The following is a 22,475-nucleotide window of genomic DNA, read 5'->3' on the forward strand; positions in this document are numbered from 1 at the left end:
AGGAAATTGCTCGTTCCATCTCCCTGACATGAGTGCTGCGGCATGACTCAGCCAGAATACTGAACCACTCCAGCAGATGGGTAAAGCTGTTCCTATAGCAACTCTCAGACACACAGAGATGGTCAGAAGATCATCTTTTCAAAGCTTGTCTAATTTATTTGTTTCCATAATTTCTATAGTACACACAAAACCAGGCCATCTGAAAATGTTGGATTATTTTAACCAATCAACATAAAAATGTGCTGTTGGTACATTGCTGACCTATCCCTATACTAAAAACAACATTTACTTAAGATTGTGTTTGGTGTAATGATAGATGAAGCCAGTCATTATTTAAACTGCTCACCCAATTTGAGCATAGCCTAGATTTGGAACTGGTATAGCTTCAGTCAACTGACACAAATATTTAAGATGGTGAGTCATCAAGAGAAAAATCTGTTTAATCCCTCAAACAACAGAACCCATACAAGCATGACAAGGCACATGATGACTAAGCAATGGCTGCTAAATAAGCTACGATGATTACACCATAAATTCACATGTAGACATCATTCAGCTAACAATGCTGTATTTTCCAAACTGATATAAAGCAATATCCCATCTCCCCCACCTCATATGACAGTTAATTACAAATCATCCCTCTGCCCTGCTATGAGAATGAGAAACAACATTTCCTGAGGTTTTCAGACCAAATGCCTCATACAGAACTCAAACTCTGCAGGAGTTTTAGTAAGTTTAATGGTTTGGAACATTTCCATGAACTACCTTATGAAAACATTCTTAAGTACAAGAAATCCAATAGGTGTCAAAGGAGATGGCTTTGATTAACTTGGAGAGCACATATAAAGCATGACATATTGCAACATAGAAATTGAAACAACTTTTTTTTAAATACTTCATAATAAGCAAATACCTGGATATACTATGTTGTCACATTTTGAATGGGCAATTCACATGGGACATCCTTTCATGCTCACAGTACATTGTACCATCCATTCAAAATATAAATAAATCGACAAAATTGAAAAACGCATCCAATACTCGGTGCCAAGGAACTAAAATAAAGAAAAGACAAACATTTTAGTCTGGGAGTGACATGTTGTAGTAAATACAGTACAGTGTTAAGGAGTACACAGAGCATGACCTTACAGGAAAACACACCCTAAGGTGTGTGTGTGGTTGCATTCAGTTAGCCATGAGGAGATTCCTTTAGTCACTTGTCCTCGTGTGAAAAGGTCTAGGAACATGTCAATATAACATTTAAAAAGTAATTTTTACCCCTTTTTCGTGATATCCAATTGGTAGTTACAGTCTTGTCCCATCGCTGCAACTCCCATACGGACACGGGAGAGGTGAAGGTCGAGCCATGCGTCCCCCGAAACACCACCCTGCCAAGCCGCACTGCTTCTTGACACACTGCTCACTTAACCACGGAAGCCAGCCGCACCAATGTGTTGGAGGAAACACTGTACAACTGGCGACCGAAGTCAGCGTGCATGCGCCCGGCCCGCCACAAGGAGTCACTAGAGCGCGATGGGACAAGGACATCCCAGCCGGCAAAACCCTCCACTAACCCGGACGACACTGGGCCAATTGTGCGCCGCCTCATGGGTCTCCCAGTCGCGGCCGGCTGCAACACAGACTGGGATCAAACCTGAGTCTCTAGTGACGCCTCAAGCACTGCGATGCAGTGCCTTAGACCACTGCGCCACTCGGGAGGCCCACATGTCTATTTCTTAACTCTCTCCCGCTCACATGGTTGCCAGCTCCTGAGTTAGTCTCTCTTTCTCCAGCTGCAGCTCACTGATGTTCTGTTTGTTCTGCTCCAAACGGTCCTCCAGCCACTGCAGCAGGGGACCACTCACAGCAGACATCTGGCTGCACAGGTTCTTAGTGAACACTGAAATGTGCACACACACGTCAAGTGGAGAAAGAAAGCACAGTCAAGACATAGATGCGCTGTCTATGATATTAATATGCATAGTGACAATTAAATATCAGTTATCAACAACTACAAAGACCAACCTGAGCCATTGTGTATCTTCGTGATCAGATCCAGGTGAGTTAAGCTGCAAAGGAATGAAATCCTGAAATTATTTCATTTACAATGAGCAATACACAATGAGCTGCCCTGAATTCATAAACTCAGCAAAAAAAGAAACGTCCCTTTTTCAGGACCCTGTCTTTCAAAGATATAATTCGTAAAAATCCAAATAACTTCACAGATGCACAGGATCGGTACATCCGAACATCACACCTGCGGGACAGGTACAGGATGGCAACAACAACTGCCCGAGTTACACCAGGAACGCACAATCCCTCCATCAGTGCTCAGACTGTCCGCAATAGGCTGAGAGAGGCTGGACTGAGGGCTTGTAGGCCTGTTGTAAGGCAGGTCCTCACCAGACATCACCGGCAACAATGTCGCCTATGGGCACGAACTCACTGTTGCTGGACCAGACAGGACTGGCAAAAAGTGCTCTTCACTGACGAGTCGCGGTTTTGTCTCACCGGGGGTGATGGTCGGATTCGCGTTTATCGTCAAAGGAACGAGCGTTACACCGAGGCCTGTACTCTGGAGCGGGATTGATTTGGAGGTGGAGGGTCCGTCATGGTCTGGGGCGGTGTGTCACAGCATCATCTGACTGAGCTTGTTGTCATTGCAGGCAATCTCAACGGAAGACATCCTCCTCCTTCATGTGGTACCCTTCCTGCAGGCTCATCCTGACATCACCCTCCAGCATGACAATGCCACCAGCCATACTGCTCGTTCTGTGCGTGATTTCCTGCAAGACAGGAATGTCAGTCTTCTGCCATGGCCAGCGTAGAGCCCGGATCTCAATACCATTGAGCACGTCTGGGACCTGTTGGATCGGAGGGTGAGGGCTAGGGTCATTCCCCCCAGAAATGTCCGGGAACTTGCAGGTGCCTTGGTGGAAGAGTGGGGTAACATCTCACAGCAAGAACTGGCAAATAAGGTCCATGAGGAGGAGCTGCACTGCAGTACTTAATGCAGCTGGTGGCCACACCAGATACTGAGTGTTACTTTTGATTTTGACCCCCCCCCCCCCCCCCCCCCCCCCCAGAAGAGGCTTTTCCTTGTTTTGTCTGTCTCTTTTACTACCGTGTCGGACAAAGTTTTAGTAGCCTATGCGACAGTGTTGCATCTAATGCTAGCTAGCTTGTTGCTAGTCAGACAAATGTTCAGAAATACAACCTTTGTTCAGAGCTCCACCCTGCAAAATATTATACTGGTTTGATAAGTGGCAATGCATCACTAGTTTCCATCTAGACTCCACCTCTTTTTATCTTCTTCCTGAGGAAAACTTCCCCAGGCTTTCGAACAAAAATGTCAGAACTCTGGGGTGCATTTAGTACGACAGAATGGTATTGAACATTTAATTAAATGGAAACAGTACTGTACTGAACGACCAGATGAAGAACGGTGTGATTATGGTGGCCCAGAGGGCGATTGTGTATGGTGTGCTGCACAAGTTTTGCGATTTCAAATGGTCACACCCATATTGATCAGGCCACACCCACCAAATGGGAACAAACATACTTCAAAGGCTGATGAAGAACAGTGCACAATGTTTTGGGGAAACATGTCGTTCAACAGTCACGCAACGTAGCAAACGTTGAACCAAACTGAATGCTCCCCCGGGCTTCTGAGGCGACCTACCTGTGAATCTTTCTGTAGGTGTCCTGCTCTTCCTGGCAGAGGATTTTGGGGAGCTCCACTGCTGATTCAAGGCACACTTTCCCAATGGCCTCGTGTGGAACCACATGAATTGGGATCTCGATTCTCTCGTACCTTTATCAACACAGATCAGGGATGCAATTCAGTATTTGTGTTGATATTGTCAAATGGCTTCTTTTTGAGACAACTGCTCTGTGAAAGACTGAATCAATTAAATATTTCTCTGAGTAATAGTTATGAGGGAGAAAAGATAACAAAATCATCTAATAACACCAGACAGGGGTACACTTACTCTGAGCCTTTCTGGGCTTGGACAGACTGGAAGCAGGTGTAGAGAACTCGACCGGTCTAAGAGAAAATAATAATAGAATTTGTTCGAAGCCCCTTTGTAAATCAAAATGACGTTATATATTTTAAATAGCTGTCATTTAACCCTTACTTTTGTGTTCTTATCCTCAATGAAGCAGGAGAATATCAGCCCAACAAAGCCCTGGTCCATCATTTGGTACATGGCCTGTGTCCTCACATCTGTTGTAGAAAATGAATGACTTTCAGACACACCGACTGAAACAGTTTGCCATGACAGTGAGAACTAACGTTGTGGCATTGATGTGGTAGAGGGGTGCTCTGGTTCTTACCCACATGTGATGGCCACACAGTGATGTGGGGGTGAGAGTGGTACCAACCAACTACACGCATTGGCCGTCCAGTCATTTCAGCCAACCTGTAGCTCTTACTAAGGAAATTGATTATCAAAATGAGACAATGGCAGTGTCCTCAGGAATTCTATGATACCGCTACCTGTCACACTGACATTTATGGTATCTATGTCACGGACTATGTCACACTGACCTCCTGCAAGGCACCACCAGAAGATTGAGATTAAAGTTATTGAATGAGACATTGCATAAAGGATATCTCAGCTTCGGTAGCCGCTGAAGATAGCTGCTCGGGCGAAATTTCCACGCGATCCTTCCTCTTGTCTGAGCGTCGGAGAATAATAACAGAATGAATGTGGACGATGCGGTTGGTGTCCACCTATGTAAACAAACCAGGTGACTTTAGAAAGCAGAATAATTAACAGGGTAGCTAGCTCGAATCAATATCAGGTGCCCCTAATACCAAGTTGGGGGTATATGCCAATTGAGAATATGAATGTAACAACAAAGGGTACACTAAAGGTAGATAATATGCATGCATGTAGATAGCAGAGGCGTGTCCAGGGGGTGGCCATGCCCCCCCCCCCTGAAATCTGATTGGCCACCCCAGTGGCCCCTCAGAAAATTATGAAACACGGATAGACACGAACGAGTAATTAAGTTTGTTTCTTTATTGTTAAAAAAAATGGGAAAGCCTGGCTTCCCTTGGCATCCATAAATACATGCCACTTTGTAGGCTTAACGTTATTACACTTACGGTGTATGTAACACAGTAAAATATATTATGCAAATGAGGCAGTACTGAATACATAATTTCAGTATTTATGACCAATAATTTAAGGTAGGGATAATATTATTAACACAACTTCATGCAAAACAGAGTTTGTAGTAAAAAAAATTAATGTATGAAATTAGAATACAACTTTCTATAAAATGTTATGCAAATTGATACTGAATATGCTAATTACTATGTACGGATTTTATTTTATACAGCATGTTCATTTAAGGTAAGGTGATCATATTGGCAATGTACACTCAGTGGCCAGTTTATTAGGTACACCCATCTAGTACGAGGTCCGACCCCCCTTTGCCTCCAGAACAGCCTGAATTCTTCGGGACATGGAAACGTTACTCACTTGGTATCAAGGGACCTAACGTGTGCCAGGAAAACATTCACCACCGCCACCAGCCTGTACCGTTGACACCAGGCAGGATGGGGCCATGGACTCATGCCAAATCCTGACTCTGCCATCAGCATGACGCAACAGGAACCGGGATTCGTCGGGACCAGTGTTGGTGATCACGTGCCCACTGGAGCCGCTTCTTCTTGTTTTTAGCTGATAAGAGTTGTGCTAGAATAGCCCATCCGTGACAAGGACCGAGAAGTTGTGCGTTCCGAGATGCCATTCTGCGCTATTATTTGCACGATACTTTTCTTTCTTTTTTAGGGGGTAGATCAGCTTTAATATTGCAGATAGATTGTAACTTCCATCATTTCCACGATTCTTGCCATTCTTCTTCGACTTCATATCAACTAACTGTTATTCACATTACTGCCTCTGCTGACTGGATGTTTTTGTTTGTCGCACCATTCTCAGTAAACCCTAGACAATGTCGTGCGTGAAAAGCCCAGGAGGTCGGCCGTTTCTGAGATACTGTAACCGGCGGGCCTGGCACCGATGACCATACCACGCTCAAAGTCGCTTAGGTCACTCGCTTTGCCTATTCTTAACATTCAATCGAACAGTAACTGAATGCCTCGGAATCTATGGGTATCTTAAGTATACCTTTAATGCATTGTCGAACCATCATAATTATATTGAAAAAAATCCACCTTGCATCAAAATGTTATGCCCCCCCTAAACTGGTTCTATGCCCCACCTTGGCCACCCCATTCAACATGTTCTGGACACGCAACTGGTAGCTAGCTAGTTATTGCTTTGTTATTTAGCTAGCTTGCAAACGTTACCTCCCCGATGCAGAGTCCCATTACTTCCTCCTTCTCGGTACTTAATGCATGATTCATGCAAACCAAAAAGGCATCAGATTCAAGGTGAACTGCGCTCACTGCCATGTTATAGTACTATAATTGTCTTGTTCTCTAAAAACAAATATGATAAATTACTACAAGCTATCTCTCAAACTTCACAAGCTAAAGCTAGCTTGTTAGCGACTTCTCTATCAAAACTTGTTACATCAATAATATTCCGTTGTTGCAAGGAGGCGGATAAGTCCATGTGGTCCTACCTATGTAAGTATGACGAACTATTTTACCACTTAGCGCTCAAAATCGTACACTTTTTTATAGTCGTGCGTTGTCCACAAACAAAAAATACATTTATACACAAACAAAATAATGTAATGATTATTATCTGCAGTTTAATCAGCAAAGTACATGTGGTAACCAATCCAGTCGGACGACATTTGAGTAAGCACCCGGGATTCCGGGGACGTTTGCAGCAAATATTTTGTATATGTCTTGAAGAACAGGTATAGAATCATGAGTTTAATATCTATAATTGTAATATCTACTGGTGGTTAATAGTTCGTGATGTTTGTCCAAGTAATTAATTAATAATGTCTATGCCCCTTTTCTCTATATTCGTAAAATGCCACAGAAAGATCCTTGTCAGAAGCAAGCAGGCGCAATTCAGAAGTTTTTGCAAAATGTTTTTTTACACAGCATTATCTACCTATTTATATGATTTCTAATGTGAATAAATGTTTTTATCTGATTGGGTTTCATGTATTACACTAACTTAGCCCACTGTGTTTTTCTTCCAGCAAACAAGTACATAGAGAACAGGTGCGAGGATGTGATAAGAGCTATGGGTACGTGCTGTGAGCACGCAGGTGAGAACTCAGTCTGCTGCTCAGGGTTTGCGAGGGAACAGAAGTCTACAGAGCCTAAATGCATTGCTGCATCCTGACATGATTGTGGACACTTAAACTGTAGTATATAATGACAATGCTTCGAATGCAGGGATGGGCAACGCCAGTCCTTGGGGGCCGGAGTGGTGTCACTTTTTACCCATCCCTAGCAAACACAGCTGATTAAACTAATTGCATTCTAAACTGAAGATGATTAGTTGATTATTGGCGTCAGTTGTGTTAGCTGGAGCAAAAGTGTGACACCAATCAGGCCCCTGAGGACTGGAGTTGCCCATCTGTGTTCTAATGTTATAGAGTTGTTTATATTGACAGTAAATTATCCTAGGAGGATGCAGTCAGTGAAACTCCCGCAAACAAAATCATTCTAAAATACAATTCACTTTATTACTTCTCCCAGAATGTTACATTTTGCTTGTAACAAAATATTGCATTTTAACAGTGAAAAAAATACAATTAAAGCTTTTGACAGCACATTTTACACTTTCCTAAAGCTAAGTACTTGGGTAATGGTTGCATTGAGGAGAATAACAAACATTGGAGAAATAATTAGAGCAAACTTTAATTTCTATCAGTGTATTTGTCATCCCATATGTTCCATACAAAGGGCTATTGATATCTTCCATGTATTACATTCCATAATTGTCCATAGTCATTTGTAAAACACAGGATTCTTGTATGCTGTTAGGCAAGGGTGTATTCGTTAGTCTGATTCAGTTGTAAAATGTTTAGTCTGTTGCAAAACATTTTACAACAAAAACTGTTTACACGAGGAAGCAAACAGAACCTAACTGAATGTGTCCAATGGAAACTCTTGTTTTCATTGCAAAACATTTTCTGTGGAGTAAACAGCTTCCATTGCACTGTTTTGCAACAGATTAAACGTTTACAACGGAATCCAAATAATGAATACACCCTAGCTTTTGATAGTGCACCTATAATGAACACAACCTGTAATTGCACACAAACACAGACATCACTCTTAAGCAGGGAATTAGAAAGCCAAATCATAAGTCCAGTCTGGCCTTTAACTCCTTGGTCTCAAATAAATACTTCACACGCAACCTCCTGCACTGGTAAATAAGTCAATACTATTGGGGACGGTTAATATGCACACAACATGATTGTCTTTGACTTACACTTTGAAATGTCAATGATTTTCAGGTAAGAATATAACTTCAAAATACCATTCAAACTTGCGTTACTGTGGCCTCCTAGTCCTGTCATATAGTACTTACTCATACATGTAACAGTAATCCTTCTACACCCCCCCTCCCCAGTGGTGGTTGTCCCACTGGCTATCCTAAGTTGAATGCACCAATTTGTAAGTTGCTCTGGATAAGAGTGTCTGCTAAATGACTTAAATGTAAATGTACTTCTGCTTTTAACTCTGAAACCCTTTGGTTTTAAGTAACATTTAAACACATACAACAACCTTCTTGATCTTAACTTAGAAAATGAAGGATATTACAAAACAAATCCCACATTAGGGAAAACAAGTTCAAAAAGGGCTTTGCTCCAGTTCCAGGGTTCTCCCCAAAGAATGTAAGAGGCGCCGCGCCACTTTATCATATAAGGCCATTTTTTGCTCTAGATTGCAGGAAGTGGCAGTTACAGGTGTTAAAAAAGCACAAATCTGAGTCCAAAAGGGGGGCACTACCCCACTCCAGGCCTCCCCCCGGCCGTACTCAGCAGCAGCACCTTGTTAAAAAAATCCTGGGGAGAACCCTGAGTTCCACAACTATTTAAGTGGATCTGAACAATCTCTCAAATAAGTACCATACCAAAACAACGCATAGGAAAGTTAAAGCCAATGCGCCTGCCATACGTGCACAGGCCATGCATAAACCTCAACCACAGACATAGTATTTAAATTGCTGTTTTCTCAAATTGACACATGCCCATAAGCCCAAAAACACATCAAGCCTATGAGTTCGTTTGACATATGATATCGATGTAGTCTACTTACATATCTAGATAGCTGCTTAGGTTAAGCTTTTTTCAGCCTTGTATTTGACACAAAAATATTAAAGACAGAAATGAGAGGCTCTTAAGAGGCCAAGCCCAGCAGAAATCCCCCAGCAAAACCTCCTGTGAGGATAATATTCTTCTTCACAAATGTCTGCACCTGGTAAGACAAAAAAAAAGCACCTTTAAATCAATGATAAGGTTTTGCAGAGTATTGTTCTTTGACATTGTTCTCTTTTATACTCTGGAGTAAAAAGGTGTGGATGGCTTCAAAATCATTTCTTTAGTCCTGAGCATATTTGAAAATGATGAAATCACAACACCAAAAAGATCACAATAAGACATTAATCAGAGAAGAAAGATCCACTATTTTGTAGTAGACCATGATAACCCCTTACCTCATCCACTTTTGTCCTGACTTCCTTAGTGGGCTTATCTGTATTCAACTTCAGCTGCTTCTTGGCATTGTTTACATCCCGCTCCACTCTCTTCCAGTCCACTTTGATGTATCCTGTGTGATTGGCCATCTAGAAGGAAATGAATCACACCCACCAATAATGGCAATGTGACTTGGTCATCATAACCATAGAGATACAGTGCCTATAGAAAGTATACACCCCCTTGAACTTTTTTTTCCAATTTTGTTGCGCTACAAAGTGGGATTGAAAGATTTAATTGTAATTTTGTCATTGATCTACACAAAATAACCAATAATGTCAAAGTGAAAAGAACATTCTACAAATGTTAACAAATAATAAAACATTAAATAAGTCGTTCCATAACTATTCACCCCCTTTGTTTAGGCAAGCGTAAATTAGTTCAGAAGTCAAATTTGGCTTAACTAATCACATAAGTTATATGGACTCTGTGTGAAATAATAGGGGATGACATGATGTTTGAATAACTACCCCTTCCTCTGTCCCCTATACACACACACACACACACACACACATCTGTGAGGTCCCTCAGTCAAGTATTGAATTTCAAGCACAGATTCAACTACAAAGACCAGGGAGCTTTTCAAAAGCCTCAGTGATTGGTATATGGGTAACAATATCAAATCAAACATTGACTATATCTTTAAGCATGGTCAAGTTAATATTTAGGATGTGGATGATGTATTAAACCACCCAGACACAAAGATGCAGTCGTCCTCCTGAACTGAGCTGCAGGACAGTAAGGAAACTGCTTAGGGATTGTAATGGTTGTGATGGGAGAAAACTGAGGATGGATCAACAACATTGTAGTGACTCCACAATAATGACCTAAATGACAGTGAAAAGAATAAGACAAAATATACAGAATACAAATATTTCAAAACATGCATATGATACAAGGCACTAAATGCAATGCTGACTAGACCGGGCGCCATCACGCGCATGTTGATTTTGTCCATCCAGGTTGAAGTATCAAAACGAACTCTGAACTACCTATATTAATTTGGGGACAGGTCAAAACTAAATGAAACATTCATGGCCATTTAGCTAGCTAGCTTGCTGTTGCTAGCTAATTTGTCCTGGGATATAAACATTGGGCTGTTATTTCAACTGAAATGCACAAGGTCCTCTACTCCGGCAATTAAGCCACAGATTCTAGTAATCTCTCCTCTTTCAGTCTTCTTGTTTGTCTTCTTTGGACTTTATATGGCGGTTAAAATCCATCTTTAAAGGTGCATTACCACCACCAACTGGACTAGAGTGTGGACCTCAGTTCAGCTTTCAATCATCCACGTCGGTATATGCTCATAAAAACCAAAGAAGATATTGGAGAGGCGGGACTTAGCGCCTGGCTACGCAGACGCTCGTTGACGCGCGCAAGCAGTTTGGATGAAATTATTGAATAACGTATGTGTACATTTATTTTGCAATGCTCACGCACACAACGCGGGTGGTGTGGTCAGCATGTTATGTTTGGGGCAAATCCAACACATAACTGCCTTATTTTCAAGCATGGTGGTGGCTGCATTATGGTCAGGATGAAAAGAAACATGGAGCTAAGCACAGGGAAAATCCTAGAGGAAAACCTGCTTCCTGGAACCAATATACACAAGCAGTTAGGAAAGCAAAGGCTAGCTTTTTTAAACAGAAATTTGCATCCTGTAGCACTAACTCCAAAATGTTTTGGGACACTATAAAGTCCATGGAGAATAAGAGAACCTCCTCCCAGCTGCCCACTGCACTGAGGCTAGGAAACACTGTCACCACCGATAAATCTACAATAATCGAGAATTTCAACAAGCATTTTGCTACGGCTGGCCATGCTTTCCACCTGGTTACCACTACCCCGGCCACCAGCTCTGCACCCTCCGCTGCAACTTGCCCATGCCCTACCCGCTTCTCCTTCACACAAATTCAGACAGCTGATGTTCTGAAAGAGCTGCAAAATCTGGACCCCTACAAATCATCTGGGCTAGACAATCTGGACACTTTCTTTCTAAAATTAGCCGCCGAAATTGTCGCAGCCCCTATTACTAGCCTGTTCAACTTCTCTTTCGTAACGTCTGAGATCCCCAGATTGGAAAGCTGCCGCGGTCATCCCCCTCTTCAAAGGGGGTGACACTCTAGATCCAAACTGTTACAGACCTACAGTGGGGAGAACAAGTATTTGATACACTGCCGATTTTGCAGGTTTTCCTACTTACAAAGCATGTAGAGGTCTGTAATTTTTATCATAGGTACACTTCAACTGTGAGAGACAACTGTGAGAGAAACTCCAGAAAATCACATTGTATGATTTTTAAGTAATTCATTTGCATTTTATTGCATGACATAAGTATTTGATACTTCAGAAAAGCAGAACTTAATATTTGGTACAGAAACCTTTGTTTGCAATTACAGAGATCATACGTTTCCTGTAGGTCTTGACCAGGTTTGCACACACTGCAGCAGGGATTTTGGCCCACTCCTCCATACAGACCTTCTCCAGATCCTTCAGGTTTCGGGGCTGTCGCTGGGCAATACGGACTTTCAGCTCCCTCCAAAGATTTTCTATTGGGTTCAGGTCTGGAGACTGGCTAGGCCACTCCAGGACCTTGAGATGCTTCTTACGGAGCCACTCCTTAGTTGCCCTGGCTGTGTGTTTCGGGTCGTTGTCATGCTGGAAGACCCAGCCACGACCCATCTTCAATGCTCTTACTGAGGGAAGGAGGTTGTTGGCCAAGATCTCGCGATACATGGCCCCATCCATCCTCCCCTCAATACGGTGCAGTCGTCCTGTCCCCTTTGCAGAAAAGCATCCCCAAAGAATGATGTTTCCACCTCCATGCTTCACGGTTGGGATGGTGTTCTTGGGGTTGTACTCATCCTTCTTCTTCCTCCAAACACGGCGAGTGGAGTTTAGACCAAAAAGCTCTATTTTTGTCTCAACAGACCACATGACCTTCTCCCATTCCTCCTCTGGATCATCCAGATGGTCATTGGCAAACTTCAGACGGGCCTGGACATGTGCTGGCTTGAGCAGGGGGACCTTGCGTGCGCTGCAGGATTTTAATCCATGATGGCGTAGTGTGTTACTAATGGTTTTCTTTGAGACTGTGGTCCCAGCCCTCTTCAGGTCATTGACCAGGTCCTGCCGTGTAGTTCTGGGCTGATCCCTCACCTTCCTCATGATCATTGATGCCCCACGAGGTGAGATCTTGCATGGAGCCCCAGACCGAGGGTGATTGACCGTCATCTTGAACTTCTTCCATTTTCTAATAATTGCGCCAACAGTTGTTGCCTTCTCACCAAGCTGCTCTCTGGTCTTGGCTATTGTGGAGAGGTTGGAGTCTGTTTGATTGAGTGTGTGGACAGGTGTCTTTTATACAGGTAACGAGTTCAAACAGGTGCAGTTAATACAGGTAATGAGTGGAGAACAGGAGGGCTTCTTAAAGAAAAACTAACAGGTCTGTGAGAGCCGGAATTCTTACTGGTTGTTAGGTGATCAAATACTTATGTCATGCAATAAAATGCAAATTAATTACTTAAAAATCATACAATGTGATTTTCTGGATTTTTGTTTTACATTCCGTCTCTCACAGTTGAAGTGTACCTATGATAAAAATTACAGACCTCTACATGCTTTGTAAGTAGGAAAACCTGCAAAATCGGCAGTGTATCAAATACTTGTTCTCCCCACTGTATATCCATCCTGCCTTTCGAAAGCCAAGTTAACAAACAGATCACCGACCATTTCGAATCCCACCGTACCTTCTCCGCTATGCAATCCGGTTTCCGAGCTGGTCATGGGTGCACCTCAGCCACGCTCAAGGTCCTAAACGATATTATAACCGTGATCGATAGTAGACTGTACTGTGCAGCAATCTTCATCGACCTGGCCAAGGCTTTCGACTCTGTCAACCACCGCATTCTTATTGGCAGACTAAATAGCCTTGGTTTCTCAAATGACTGCCTCAACTGGTTCACCAACTACTTCTCAGATAGAGTTCAATGTGTCAAATCGGAGGGCCTGTTGTCTGGACCTATGGCAGTCTCTATGGGGGTGCCACAGGGCTCAATTCTCGGGCCGACTCTTTTCTCTGTGTATATCAATGATGTCGCTCTTGCTGCTGGTGACTCTCAGATCCACCTCTACGCAGACAACACCATTTTGTATACATCTGGCCCTTCATTGGACACTGTGTTAACAAACCTCCAAACGAGTTTCAATGCCATACAACACTCCTTCCGTAGCCTCCAACTGCTCTTAAACACTAGTAAAACTAAATGCATGCTCTTCAATCGAACGCGCTGCTGGCACCCGCCCACCCGACTAGAATCACTACTCTCGGCGGGTCTGACCTAGAGTATGTGGACAACTACAAATACCTAGGTGTCTGGTTAGACTGTAAACTCTCCTTCCAGACTCACATTAAGCATCTCCAATCCAAAGTTAAATCTAGAATCGGCCTCCTATTTCGCAACAAAGCCTCCTTCACTCATGCTGCCAAACATGCCCTCGTAAAACTGACTATCCTACTGATCCTTGACTTCGGCAATGTCATTTACAAAATAGCCTCCAACACTCTACTCAGCAAATTGGATGTAGTCTATCACAGTGCCATCTGTTTTGTCACCAAAGCCCCATATACTACCCACCACTGTGACCTGTAAGCTCTTGTTGGCTGGTCCTCACTACATATTCGTCGCCAAACCCACTGGCTCCAGGTCATCTATAAATCACTGCTAGGCAAATCCCTGCCTTATCTTAGCTCATTGGTCACCATAGCAACACCCACCCGTAGTATGCGCTCCAGCAGGTATATCTCACTGGTGATCCCCAAAGCCAACACCTCCATTGGCCGCCATTCCTTCCAGTTCTCTGCTGCCAATGACTGGAACGAACTCCACCCAACTACCTCATCCCCATATTGTTATTTATTTTGCTCATTTGCACCCCAGTATCTCTATTTGCACATCATCTCTTGCACATCTATCATTCCAGTGTTAATAAAACATTGTAATTATTTTTGCACTATGGCCTATTTATTGCCTTACCTCCATTTGCACACACTGTATATATATTTTCTGTTGTATTTTATGACCTTATGTTTTTTTTACCCCATATGTAACTCTGTGTTGTTGTTTTTATCGCACTGCTTTGCTTTATCTTGGCCAGGTCGCAGTTGTAAATGAGAACTTGTTCTCAACTGGCTTACCTGGTTAAATAAAGGTGAGAAAAAAAAGACTGGGAGAGGAATTCCCCTTTCAGCAGGACAATAACCTACAACACAAAGCAAAATCTACACTGGAGTTGCTTACCAAGAAGACAGTGAATGTTCCTGAGTGGTCAAGTTACAGTTTTGACTTAAATCTGCTGTCTAGCCATGATCCCCAACACCTTGACAGAGCTTGAAGAATTTTGAAAATAATAAATGGGCAAATATTGCACAATACAGGTGTGCAAAACTCATGAGACCTACCCAAGAAGACTCACAACTGTAATCGCTGCCAAAGGTGTTTCTAACATGTATTGATTGACTCGGGGTGAATACTTATCTAATCAAGGTATATTAATGTTTCAATATTTTAAAACACTAATATTACTTTGACAGAGTATTTTGTGTAGCTCGTTGACAAAAAATGACAATTAAACCCATTTTAATCCCACTTTGTAACACAAAATGTGAAGAAATCCAAGGGGGGTGTAGATATAGATCGAGGTGCCCAAAAGCCTGTTGAGGACTTTCACCATTTTTTAAGTAGTCAACCGTGTGACTTCCTATGGGTTAAGGAAGGATCATAATAATTCCATTCCGGGTCATCAGGGATCAGCCAATTATTTATGCTTGTGAGCAAACATTCCATAACTGCAGATTTACATTTACATTTTAATCATTTAGCAGACGTTCTTATCCAGAGCGACTTACAGGTAGTGAGTGCATACATTATTATTTTTAAATTTTTTCATACTGGCCCCCCGTGGGCCTCCATGGCAAACGCCATGCTCTACCAACTGAGCTAGCTACATGCCGGCCATTCCCTCCCATTCCCTGCCGGCTACGACAGAGCCTGGATTCGAACCAGGATCTCTAGTGGCACAGCTAGCACTGCGATGCAGTGCCTTAGACCACTGTGCCACTCGGCAGATGGCAGTAAATCGCCAACCTAGGCTTTATACCTGTTAAAAAAAACACACTCCAGGTGGCAGTATGCACCCTTTCAGTTTGTTTACCAACTCATAGAAATAGTAGAAGAAAATGCACTACTTCAAAATGAAGATGCCTCGATGGCACGGCCCATACGCTTACAGACGCCATAATGGGATAGATACGCAAAAAAGTCCTCTATCATTGGCTGTGTCGTAATTCCCACACTTTCAAAATAGTAGGTATTTTGGGTATGTGAAAAAATTAAGTCTAATAGTACGTGAAATTTCTAAAATGTTGGATGCTTTAAATGCCAGGATGTCATACTCATTTCGGATTTTCATCTAGTAGAATTCGCTGTACACTTTTTTGTACATTTACCCCTTTTTCTCCCCAATTTCGTGATATCCAAATTGGTAGTTACAGTCTTGTCCCATCGCTGCAACTCCCCTTACGGACTCAGGAGAGGCGAAGGTCAAGAGCCATGCGTCCTCCGAAACACGAACCTGCCAAGCCGCACTGCTTCTTGACACACTGCTCGCTTAACCCGGAAACCAGCCACACCAATGTGTCGGAGGAAACACCGTCCAGCTGGCGACTGAAGTCAGCTTGCAGGTGCACGGCCCGCCACAAGGTGTGCTGATATTTGCTGCTTACTGCTTTCATTTTTACTAAATAGTATGTAGTACGAGTAGTACACAGTATGCAGTTTAAGTAAGTAGTAGGCAAGCAAGATTTCGGACACGGCCATACTCTATGGTCATAACACATCTCCATGTGTTCTAATGAAACATGAGTGTCAAAATCTGTGTTAAATGTGGGTAAATAAATTAGTCAGGTGTTATTTAGAACTATGGATTTTCAAACACAAAACAACGAAATAAATTGATATAAAGAAGTCGAGCCCTACCTGAAGCAAAAAGAAGCCTCCGCCCACTGCCGAAGCCGCCAGCTTCCCAACTTTCTGGAACAAATACCCTGCACACCTAAGAGGAAAAACAGCAGTCAAACAGAGAACTGCCAAGTAATGTAACTGGTTAAATTGTACCACCAGATTCACATGCTTTATTTCTGTTTAATATTAACACACAAGACTGATCGACTCACCAGCCAGACACTCCACCAATGGCAAGCTGGGTGGCAACATCATACTTCTCTGCTACGGGCCCAGAGTTCTTGCCAAATATTTTGTTCCACCATCTCTGTTTCTTGGCATACTCTACCATGTCCATGACTTCAAAGGTCTCCTCACTCTTATCTAGAAGAACAAGTCATAATAAAAAATTTGTCATATGCTTAATCGTCCTTGGCTCACATAATCTTGCAAGACACTGAAATGCATGTTCGATGGCCTCAACAGTAGAAATACTGTGTGCATCTTACACCACGTCGGATGCCAGACAGTGAAGTTTTTTTTTAAAGGGCTAGATCTGCATCATTTCCAATCCCCCATATACTTCCAGCTTATACATTTTACGGACACAGTATATTTTACATTAGTTATCTTTTGTTATTTTTAGTCCCACCCTTCAGCTCCCCTCAACCACTCCCATTTATCTCTGAAAATCATCCAGTTTTTCCATATATTATTCAACTGTGCTGTTTCACAAAAGTTCTGAACCTTTCTATTGTCATAGTTTCTACAGATAGCAAAACATGTGATCTTTAATTTGCAAAGAGTATTATATTATTGATCGATTGACTGACTTTTCAAATCACCCAGCAGTGCTATTTGCAAATGTTGCAATTCTTCAAAAACAAGCTACATATGAGCAGTACCAAAACAAGATCTAATGATTCTGTCTAGTTGCAGCAAAATCTGCAGAGCTGGGATGGTTGTATCCCCCATATATATAAAACATTCTATTGGTTGCAAGAATTTGGTAAAATAATTTTAAATGAAAAACTACGTTTAGAATCCGGCGTTGTTTTGTGTATCAGTTCATAAACCATGTGCCATGGAATCGGGGTTTACCAAACTCGGTCCTCGGGACCCCAAGGGGTACACATTTTGGTTTTTGCCCTAGCACTACACAGCTGATTCAAATAATCAACTAATCAAGCTTTGATAATTTCAAGCCGCAATGTTGTGTTAAAAAAATGCACCTCTTGGGGTCTAGAGGACCACGTTTTGGGAAAGCTGCATTAAGTACAGCGCCTTGCAAAATAATTCATCCCCTTGGCGTTTTTTCATATTTTGTTGCATTACAACCTGTATTTAAAAATGATTTTTATTTGGATTTCATGTAATGGACATACACAAAATAGTCCAAATTGGTGAAGTGAAATGAAAAAAATAACTTGTTTCAAAAGATTCTAAAAAAATTAATAACGGAAAAGTGGTGCGTGCATATGTATTCACCCCCTTTGCTATGAAGCCCCTAAATAAGATCTGGTGCAACCAATTACCTTCAGAAGTCACATAATTAGTTAAATAAAGTCCACCTGTGTGCAATCTAAGTGTCACATGATCTCAGTATATATACACACACACCTGTTCTGAAAGGCCCCAGAGTCTGCAACACCACTAAGCAAGTGGCACCACCAAGCAAGTGGCACCACCAAGCAAGTGGCACCACGAAGACCAAGGAGCTCTCCAAACAGGTCAGGGACAAAGTTGTGGAGAAGTACAGATCAGGGTTGGGTTATAAAAAAATATCTGGAACTTTGAACATCCCACGGAGCGCCATTAAATCCATTATTAAAAAATTGAAAGAATATGGCACCACAACAAACCTGCCAAGAGAGGGCCACCCACCAATACTCACGGACCAGGCAAGGAGGGCATTAATCAGAGAGGCAACAAAGAGACCAAAGATGACCCTGAAGGAGCAGCAAAGCTCCACAGCGGAGATTGGAGTATCTGTCCATAGGACCACTTTAAGCCGTACACTCCACAGAGCTGGGCTTTACAGAAGAGTGGACAGAAAAAAGCAATTGCTTAAAGAAAAAAATAAGCAAACACATTTGGTGTTAGCCAAAGGCCATGTGGGAGACTCCCCAAACATACGGAAGGTACTCTGGTCAGATGAGACTAAAATTTAGCTTTTTGGCCATCAAGGAAAACGCTGTGTCTGGCGCAAACCCAACACCTCTCATCACCCCGAGAACACCATCCCCACAGTGAAGCATGGTGATGGCAGCATCATGCTGTGGGGATGGTTTTTCCATCGGCAGGGACTGGGAAACTGGTCAGAATTGAAGGAATGATGGATGGTGCTAAATACAGGGAAATTCTTGAGTGAAACCTGTTTCAGTCTTCCAGAAATTTGAGACTGGGACGGAGGTTCACCTTCCAGCAGGACAATGACCCTAAGCATACTGCTAAAGCAACACGAGTGGTTTAAGGGGAAACATTTAAATGTCTTGGAATGGCCTAGTCAAAGCACAGACCTCAATCCAATTGGGAATCTGTGGTATGACTTAAAGATTGCTGTACACCAGCGGAACCCATCCAACATGAAGGAGCTGGAGCAGTTTTGCCTTGAAGAATGGGCAAAATTCCCAGTGGCTAGATGTGCCAAGCTTATAGAGACATACCCAAAGAGACTTGCATCTGTAATTGCTGCAAAAGGTGGCTCTACAAAGTATTGACTTTGGGGGGTGAATAGTAATGCACGCGCAAGTTCAGTTTTTTTGTCTTATTTCTTATGTATTCACTAAGTCAATATTTTTAATCTTCAAAGTGGTAGGCATGTTGTGTAAATCAAATGATACAAACCCCTCCAAAATCCATTTAAATTCCAGGTTGTAAGGCAACAAAATAGGAACAATGCCAAGGGGGGTGAATACTTTTGCAAGCCACTGTACAAGCCTAAAATAGACCAGCCCAAAGAGATCTAATGGGCATCGGTTTCTCATTCAGTCAGACAGACTTGTGATTAGCTCAGTAGTCAAGAGCTTTGGTCTGGGTCAAGAACAAACACTGGCCTGGTAGACACCAAATCCTTTTTGACATATGCTGCTTAACCTAGTGAAACCCTTCCGTTCCGTTTTATGGAATTGGCCCTGTTAATACTTTCGTTATCAGTGATACTACAAGATTCTACAAATACACTGAACAAAACATATAAAACGCAACATGTAAAGTGTTGGTCCCATGTTTCATGAGCTGAAATAAAAGATCCCCAAACATTTCCATACGCACAAAAAGCGTATTTTTCTCAACTGTTGTGTACAAATTTGTTTACATCCCCGTTAGTGTACATTTCTCCTTTGCCCAGATAATCCATCCACCTGACAGGTGTGGCATATCAAGAAGCTGATTAAACATGATTACCTTGTGCCGGGGACAATAAAAGGCCACTAAAATGTGGAGTTTTGTCACAACGCCACAGATGTCTCAATTTGATGGTGCGTGCAATTGGCATGGTGTCTGCAGGAATGTCCACCAGAGCTGTTGCCAGAGAATTGAACGTTAATTTCTATACCATAAGTAACCTCCAACGTCATTTTAGAGAATTTCGCAGTACGTCCAACCAGCCTCTCAACCATGCCAGCCCAGGACCTCCACATCCGGCTTCTTCATCTGCCGGATGGTCTGAGACCAGCCACCCAGACAGCTGATGAAACTGTGGGTTTCCACAACTGAAGAATTTCTGCACAAACTGTCAGAAACCTTCTCAGGGAAGCGCACCTGCATGCTCGTCATCCTCACCAGGGTCTTGACCTGACTGCAGTTCAGCGCCGTAACTGACTTCAGTAGGAAAATGTTCACCTTCGATGGCCACTGGTACGCTGGAGAAGTGTGCTCTTTACAGATGAAACACAGTTTCAACTGTACCGGGCAGATGGCAGACAGCGTGTATGGCGTCATGTGGGAGAGCGGTTTGCTGATGTCAACGTTGTGAACAGAGTGGCCCGTGATGGTGGGGTTATGGTATGGGCAGGCATAAGTTATGGACAACAAACACAAATTGCATTTTATCAATGGCAATTTGAATGCACAGAGATACCGTGACGAAATCCTGAGGCCCATTGTCGTGTCATTCATCCACCGCCATTACCACATGTTTTCGCATGATAATGCACAACCCCATGTTGCAAGGATCTGTACACAATTCCTAAAAGCTGAAAATGTTCCAGTTCTTCCACGGCCTGCATACTCACAAGACATGTCACTAATTGAGCATGTTTGCGATGCTGTGGAATTGACCCGTACAACAGCCTGTTCTAGTTCCTGCCAATATCCAGCCATTGAAGAGGAGTGGGACAACATTCCACAGGCCACAATCAACAGCCTGATCAACTCTAAGCAAAGGAGATGTGTCAAGCTGCATGAGGAAAATGGTGGTCACACCAGATACTGACAGATTTTCTGATCCATGCCCCTACTTTTTTTTTGTTAAGGTATCTGTGACCAACAAATACATATCTGTATTCCCAGTCATGTGAAATCCATAGATTAGGGCCTAATTAATTTATTTCAATTGACTGATTTCCTTATATGAACTGTAACTCAGTAAAATCTTTTAAATTGTTTTATGTAGCGTTTATATTTTGGTTCAGTGTAAAACAAGTAGGCGGGGTCCCATAACATGGCCTTCCTTCACACTAGCCCCCCCCCCCCCCCCCCCATATGAGATCTCAGCAGTTGTCAGTAAACATAGCGTAATGTCATAACAGCTAAGGAATTAGTAATATGTGTGTCGTAGTAGTAAATGTTGTAGCTAGCTAGTTCAGTAGTTAGCCTACCTAAACTAGCTACCAACCAACACACCCAGTGCACTGGAAGCTAGCTAGCAACATGGAGTAAGTAAGCATTTCATTTGACAAAATAGGTAGCATTCCCCCCTGAATCGCAGGCGTGGTGACTAGCAAACAAGGCACGCTGGTCCGCATTTCACGACTGAGCGCTACCGTAGCTAGCTAGCTAACTGCGATTGTTAGCATACAACTTTGCACATGCTAGCTAACTTTCTGAAGGACAAGTGTTCATGTGCATTAACGTAACTACGTTTATTTGATCTCTTTACTCAGATTAAAGACTCATTTTTGTGATATAGGTAGTTAGCGAGGGCAATATATTTAAAATATTGATGTTGCTAGCTTGTTTCTCACCTTTCTTCTTCTCGGCCATTTTCCTCAATTCATTCAGTTTTAATACAGCCCACCGAAATGTCACGTGATATATTGGCCCAGTACCATTTTGATATCTAGGGCCTTTACGCACATCCTACCTTTCTGGTGTTCATTAATTGAAAGGACTAGACCATAGCTCAGTGCTTGGTTTCCCAAACTCGGTCGTGATTTTGAGAAATGTATTGTTAGAACATTTTCAAACACCCAGCACTTGGGAAACATAGATCAGGGGTGCCCAACCCTCCTAGCAGGATTTTCTTCCATACCTATTTTAAAGAGATAGTTCACCAAAATTACAAAATACAAAATGTTTGTGTCCTTACCTTGAAAGCAGTCTATGGACAAGGAGACTGCAATCTATGATTTGGTTAACCACTGCCATCAGCCATTAATATTAGTATTTCCTGTGCAGAGCATTCCCACTGACCTTCCCACTGTTTCTCCCATGTGCCTGTCTCCCCATCTAATTTCATTACTGTCTGAATACATTTAATTCCCCAAAAATCTCAAAGGAACAAAGTCGTCGAATTGTTAGTGTTCATTTACTGTTCAAAGCATTCTGAATACACCTGACCTGTGTTTTTTTTCTTCTCACCCTGGTCATAAGCCATGT

At 42.5% G+C, this 22,475-nt stretch overlaps 2 protein-coding genes across 2 annotated transcripts; both read right to left on the reverse strand.

The window, feature by feature from the left end:
• Positions 1-413: 413 nt before the first annotated feature.
• On the reverse strand, positions 414-6,526 carry LOC311143039 (lys-63-specific deubiquitinase BRCC36-like). Its single transcript, XM_084178841.1, has 8 exons — positions 6,329-6,526; positions 4,617-4,738; positions 4,339-4,424; positions 4,140-4,228; positions 3,993-4,048; positions 3,683-3,814; positions 2,026-2,069; positions 414-1,900 (listed from the first exon to the last, which is right to left on the reverse strand). The coding sequence occupies exons 1-8, from the start codon at positions 6,431-6,433 to the stop codon at positions 1,752-1,754; spliced, it is 783 nt and encodes a 260-aa protein (XP_084034967.1). The 5' UTR covers positions 6,434-6,526; the 3' UTR covers positions 414-1,751.
• A 1,084-nt stretch (positions 6,527-7,610) lies between these two features.
• Positions 7,611-21,878, reverse strand: LOC311142018 (FUN14 domain-containing protein 1A-like). The gene is made up of 5 exons (XM_084177563.1): positions 21,842-21,878; positions 16,889-17,039; positions 16,692-16,767; positions 9,615-9,743; positions 7,611-9,376 (listed from the first exon to the last, which is right to left on the reverse strand). Exons 1-5 carry the CDS (start codon positions 21,858-21,860, stop codon positions 9,299-9,301), a joined length of 453 nt encoding a protein of 150 aa, XP_084033689.1. The 5' UTR covers positions 21,861-21,878; the 3' UTR covers positions 7,611-9,298.
• Between the last annotated feature and the right edge of the window lie 597 nt (positions 21,879-22,475).

This window comes from Coregonus lavaretus (genome assembly GCF_964263955.1).
Source record: "Coregonus lavaretus genome assembly, chromosome: 15".
NCBI lineage: Eukaryota > Metazoa > Chordata > Actinopteri > Salmoniformes > Salmonidae > Coregonus > Coregonus lavaretus.